The sequence below is a fragment of the Amblyomma mixtum genome, chromosome 10 (assembly GCF_055824585.1).
Source record: "Amblyomma mixtum isolate Tamu chromosome 10, ASM5582458v1, whole genome shotgun sequence".
Lineage (NCBI taxonomy): Eukaryota > Metazoa > Arthropoda > Arachnida > Ixodida > Ixodidae > Amblyomma > Amblyomma mixtum.
Window position 1 is genome coordinate 158354501 of NC_143021.1, and position 6389 is coordinate 158360889.

The 6389-nt window shown below is 44.1% G+C and overlaps 1 protein-coding gene across 1 annotated transcript; it reads right to left on the minus strand.

Annotated features, from left to right (window-relative positions):
• Positions 1-782: 782 nt before the first annotated feature.
• LOC149327479 (uncharacterized) lies at positions 783-2119 on the minus strand. The gene has a single exon (XM_089564891.1). The coding sequence runs from the start codon at positions 2073-2075 to the stop codon at positions 783-785; it is 1293 nt and encodes a 430-aa protein (XP_089421017.1). The 5' UTR covers positions 2076-2119.
• Positions 2120-6389: the final 4270 nt, after the last annotated feature.

The window sequence follows — 6389 nt, forward strand, 5'->3', positions numbered from 1 at the left end:
ATGGCGGCGCCCTTCAAAGCCGGACCCCTCGCTTCGGACTGAATTCTCGTTGTTGCTGCCTTTTTCTGTCCGTTCACTGGTCATAAATGGGGCACCGGTATTTCGCTTCGTCTCAACTTGCCTACAAGAAAACGTATAAGTGATAAATTTGCTTTATTTTTTATTTAGAGTGACGACTCTGCCGCTGTTAGGCCTAAGAGAGTCGCTTTGTTGACCGTAATGGTTCCCGTTTTGACAACCAGATGGCGCCACTAGAGGCTGAGTTTATTTTTGCGTCTCTGCTAGCATACGCTGAACTAAATGTGGGAATGCGCCTGCGTTTAGCGTGCGTAAGCGTGCATACGCTCGTGGTACGTAGAGAGCATAAATTTATTCTCTTTGCTCACTGTATCTGTGTACGTCGCGAGCGGCGACGTGGTGCGCACAGCGAGAAGCAGCAGCGGCGCGGCCGTTCCAACTCGCCCGGGCGTCAACAGATGAGAACAGGTCCTAGGTTTTGCGGCGAGCGAATCCGCTTCGCTCGCCGGGTTTTTTAACAAGCGTGAACGCGCCTTATGACTGCAAAAAAGTGTATTTCAACATTTAGTTAAGTTTCGTCAATATATTTTTGTTATTTGCGCGAAACCGAACGTAGCGATTGTGGCGCCACACGAGCTTGGCGTAAGACGCGAGAACGATTTCAATGGCCATTGAGATTTGCCGTGTAGCAGCAACACAACTCCCTCGAGTTCGATGGCGATCGGCGAGACACCGTGCGCGCGGCGGTTTTTCTTTCTTTGTTCCTAAAATGCGCCGAATTTTGTGACAATCGTCTCCAAGTCTCTTGCCAGAAGAAATAACATCGGTTTGTCAGTTTGGAATTCCATTAGGAATGGCTTCAGTGTGGCAGCAACACTAAGAGCAAAATTCAGCTTTGCCACTACTAATGTGTCCTGAATGAATTCAACAATGTTCTGAAAAGACACACACTTTGGCAGACTCACTTGCTTCTTCCTTGCGGATTCCACAAACTTCTTCACATCACTCCAGAGTTCCAGAGCTCTTTCGATGACAGCCACATTCTCAACCCATCGATGGGCAACATATTTCAGAGGAAATACTGCCTTCCCAGTGAGTGCTGAAAAAGCATGCCTCCTTGCAGGGGCATCCTCAAACAGTGCACTCAGACTGCACAAAAGGGTGTCGAGTCCCCACTTGCTCGCTATGACGCCTGCCTTGTAAGCATTGTGCACAGTATGGAGGCTGCAAGTACCCAAGTCAAGACAGTGGACTTGAAAGTTCTCCTGCAGGTGAGATTGCAGCATCTTGAAGAACTTCAGGTTCACGTTGGGTCCGTCTATTGAGATTTGAAGAATCTTCGCCAGTGGCAACGGTTCTAGTGCACTCAAAAGTTGGTATTTAATATCCTCAGCCGTTGCGTGCCCCATGAAAACAGATGTGTAGTACTTCGTTACCACCTTTCTGGACGCGTCCCAAAATCTTATGTGCACGTCCATTTGCTTCTCTTGAAGGCATTCGTTAGCAGACTCATCAAAAAGTACGACATAGTTCTCGCACCGCTCTATATCTCGTTGCAGCGATGACAGAAAAAAAGGTCTGAGGCCGTGGCAGGTTATGTAAGCACATTTCTTCTCGCCACATGAGAAGCCTTTAGCGATCTCGCTATCAGGAAACATGCGTTTAAACAACTCGCCTACTTCCGACGACGATCTGTAGGAGCAGTGGGATGTGACTAACTTCAGCGTCCATAAAATTTCCGCATCTGTCACCAGCTCGTTTACCTTGCACGCGATATTGACATCAGACGACTGCGATGGAGTATCTACGGGTCGCGCGCTCGCGCTAGCGGAAAAATACTCGCGCACCGAACCTGCCGCTGCTCTCTTCATACAGGCGCTGTGCTTTGCACTCTTCATGTGGCTTTTCAGTGCAGACTCGCCCATAGCAACCAGGTCGAAGCACTTCCCGCATGGTTTGCATTTTGCTCGATGTGGATTCGTAGCATCCGGTGCCACCCAATCCTTGTAGGCGCTGTTACTGAGCCACGCGCTTTGAAATTTGCACTTTCCGGGCATTTCTGCGGATCGCGGGATTGCTACAGTCACACGCAGAGAACTGTCTGAACGCACGGCTGCACAGAGTAAACATCAGCGTACGCACGTGCAATGCAAAACGAGCAAAACCACGAGACGCCGAACCAACGGCCGGTGATGTCGATGGCGATACGGCGGTTCACTTTTGAACGGGCGATCACGCCACCTCAATGTGGCCAGCTGTCTAACGGGCTCCACCAAACTTGTTACAATTTCAAGAAATTTCGTGTAACGGTCAGTACAGAGAATTCCGTTTTTATGTGCGGGAATTTAAAAAATTCCTGTGTGCAAACTACTGGCCTAATCGAGAGCAAACTTCGCTCACGGGGTAGCATATTATGGTCTACGTTATTTGAGATGTAATTAAACGTCGGTACTTGCCTGCATTTCCTGAAATTAAGAAGAAACTGCTGTCAACTGCGAGTAAAGCTGTCGCAGACGAGAGCTATACGCGAGCCGAACAGCTGGTCGAACAGGGCACGCCATCTGCCGGAAGGCGAGGCAAACGCGTCAAACCAGCTGCTCTGTATATATTCCTCCACATCTCACAATAACAGTCCACGATCTACAAGGCCTCATTGATGAACTTCCAGCACCATATCTAGTAGTCGGGGATTTTAACGCTCACTCCCCTTTTTGGGGAAGTGAGCGCTGTGACTCTAGGGGTCAAATAATCGAAGATTTTATCCTCACAAATAGTGTATGCCTTTTAAATACAGAAAAAGCCACATACTGCTCCTCTGCCTCAGGGAAAATGACCTGTTTAGATTTGTCTTTTAGTTCACCTTCTGTTTTTAACGATTTTAACTGGGACGTCATTGACAACCCATATGGCAGCGATCACCTCCCTTTACTAATCACTTTAACATCCCCACCGGAAATAATCCCCACAAGGCCACGGCGCTGGATGCTTCACCTCGCCGACTGGTCACTTTTTAGAGCAAAAGCAAATTTAGAAATTATACTTTTAGAAAATCTCACCATCGACCAAATAAATGAAAAGTTCACTAAATGTATCATAACTGCCGCACTCACAGCTATTCCTCAGTCGTCAGGAGTAGCGCGACAAAACCATAAAGTATGGTGGACAAAAGACTGTAAGAAGGCAAAAAAACAACAAAATAGAGCTTGGGGTAAATTCAGTACGTATCCGACCTATGAGAATCTCTTGAATTTTAAAAAGGCAAAAGCTAAAGCTCGGTACATCCGTCGCAGTGCCGAGAAAGCTTCATGGCAGAATTATGTTTCATCTATCAACAGTCAGATCCCATCTAAAAAAATGTGGGAGCAGGTTCGAAAATTAAATGGCACCTTTTCACCATTCACAATTCCTTTTTTAACAACACCCGGCACACAAACAAGCATAGAGGAACAGGCAGACATATTAGGGGAACATTTCGCTGCAGTTTCAAGTTCATCTCACTATACACAGTCTTTTTTAAAATACAAAAACACAGCTGAAAAACAGAGGCTCCCAACAAGTGGAGGCGCAAATGAAAAATACAATAGTCTAATTACCCTCCAAGAAATCAACAAAGTACTGTCTGCCGGAAAAAAAACTGCTCCAGGACCTGACGAAATACATTATGAAACGCTTGCACATCTTTCCGAGCCAGCCGTGGACGCACTTTTAAGATTCTTTAACACAATTTTCATATCTGGGAAAATACCGGAAGCCTGGAAGAAAGCTATTATTGTACCGCTTCTTAAGCCTAGTAAACCCCCAACTTCTCCTAGCAGTTATAGACCGATAGCCCTGACCAGTTGCCTTGCCAAATCCTTCGAAAGTGTCCTAAATATAAGACTAGCCTTTGTTCTTCAATCTGGTGAACTTCTCGATATCCATCAGTGTGGATTTAAAAAGGGATGCTGCACTACAGACCACCTTGTCCGCCTTGAAAATACTGTCAGAGAAGCTTTTATACACAAGCAACACTGTCTTAGCGTTTTTTTTTATTTAGAAAAGGCATATGATACTACCTGGAGGTTCGGGATTCTCCAGGACTTAGCTAGCTTGGCATCCGTGGCAGAATACTGAACTCCATTAAAGACTTTTTATCTAACCGTTCATTTAAGGTCCGTCTAGGCTCAACCCTTTCGAGGGATTTTATTCAGGAAAATGGAGTGCCTCAAGGGTGTATTTTAAGCACAACTCTTTTTATTGTAAAAATGAATTCTCTTAACAAAATAATACCAAGGTCCATAACATATTCAGTCTATGTTGACGATCTTCAGATAGCTTGCACATCTTCCAATATATCTACATGTGAAAGACAAGTACAACTTACAATCAACAAACTGTCAACATGGGCCGAAAAGAATGGTTTCCAGTTCTCACCACAGAAAACAGTAGCCTTACTTTTTTCACTCAAACGAGGCTTGCACACAGATCCCACATTACACCTAAACCAAACCACACTGCCTTTAAAAAAGGAACACAAATTTCTAGGCATCACCTTCGATAAAAAGCTTACTTTCCTGCCTCACATAAACGCACTAAAGAAAAAGCGTCGCTATCAATGAACATACTTAAAGTCCTTTCACGCAAACACTGGGGTTCTGATCGGGTATGCCTTCTACAGATTTATCGCTTGGTAGTACGTTCCGTTTTAGATTATGGCTGCATAGTGTATGAATCAGCAAGGCCGTCGTACTTGAAGCGACTGGACCCTGTGTACAATATGGGTTTGCGTCTTTCAACTGGTGCTTACAGGACATCACCCATAAAAAGCCTTTACGTAGAAACCACTGAAGCACCACTTGCAGACAGACGAACAATGCTCACATGCTCATACATTTTAAAGATCCGTTCCCAGCCTAAACACATCTGTTACCCACTCGTTACAAAGTGTCCATCTCGAACACTATTTACCAACAAACCTCTAGCAATCAGACCACTCCTTCTCCGCTTTGAAGAGAAATGCCAAGAACTAGACATAATGAACATATTACCTAATATTGCCCGCAAACCTGATCCACTCCCGCCTTGGTACTGCCTACCATCTGTGTGCGACCTCACATTAACACAATTTCGGAAAAAACATACACCACATGAACAGATATTACAAGAATATTTAGCACTCAACGAAAAATACAGAGAATACGAAGCATTTTATACCGATGGATCAAAATCGGCGCACTACGTAGGAAGTGCTGTAGTTCAGAATAATTGGGAAAAAATAGTACGGCTACCTGAGTGTGCATCCATTTTCACCGCCGAGTGTTACGCAGTCTTACTGGCTGTAGAAAAAATAATAAATGAGAACATTCAGAACAGTATCATTTACACTGATTCTCTGAGCATACTAACCTCACTTCACCATAGCAATGCAGTGATGCCACTAATCGGGGATATCATACATAACATAACGAGCGCCACAATACAGGGACAAGACATAAAATTTTGCTGGGTTCCCAGCCGCATTGGAATCGCTGGCAATGAGAAAGCAGATGAATGTGCTGGAAAAGCTCGCAACAAAGAAATAAAGAAAGTGAACATTCCCTACAAAGATGGCATGAAGTTAGTACAGTTTAAGCTCAGAGATAAATGGCAGTCTGAATGGAATATTGAAGGTAATAATAAGCTCCACTTAGTAAAACCATTTATAGAAGAATGGAAGTCATGCTCCCACCAAGAACGTTTCATCGAAGTTATTTTATGCCGCCTCTGTATTGGACACACACATCTCACACACAACTTCCTACTTACAAAAGAAGACAAACCTGTTTGTGAAAAGTGCGGAGATGATCTAACAATAAACCACATATTATTCTCATGTACAGAACTTGAACCACTAAGGAAAAAACATTTTACTACCTTTTACAAAGAACACATTCCTTTTCATCCAGCATTGATTTTAGGCGAAGATGCACTTGTCAGTATACCCTGTGTTTTTAGCTTTTTAAGGGAAGCCAGTATTCTTCATCAACTCTAATTTACTCACCCTGTTCTTCACTGCATACAGTTGTACACCTCAGCCACTTTCTCAATCATGAGAAGGAGGCTGAGGTCTTTTTCTGAGTTGTTGGGAGCCTCGAAATCCTTGCCGAGCCAAGGATGTCTGCGGAGGTAACCCAACCTTTAAAAGTTTCTCTATCAGACATTTTTAAAATTCTTGTCTTTTATCAGCTAGTTAGTAAAATAACTTTTAGGCCCTTTACACCAACGTTTTTATCCACTTTGTTTTCAAACTCTGCTCAAGCATATTTTTTCCATACCTTGTTCTTGGCGCATGATAGCCTTAGCTGCTTATGCGCCAATAAACCCAACACAACACCTGTCAAGTAATTGCACCC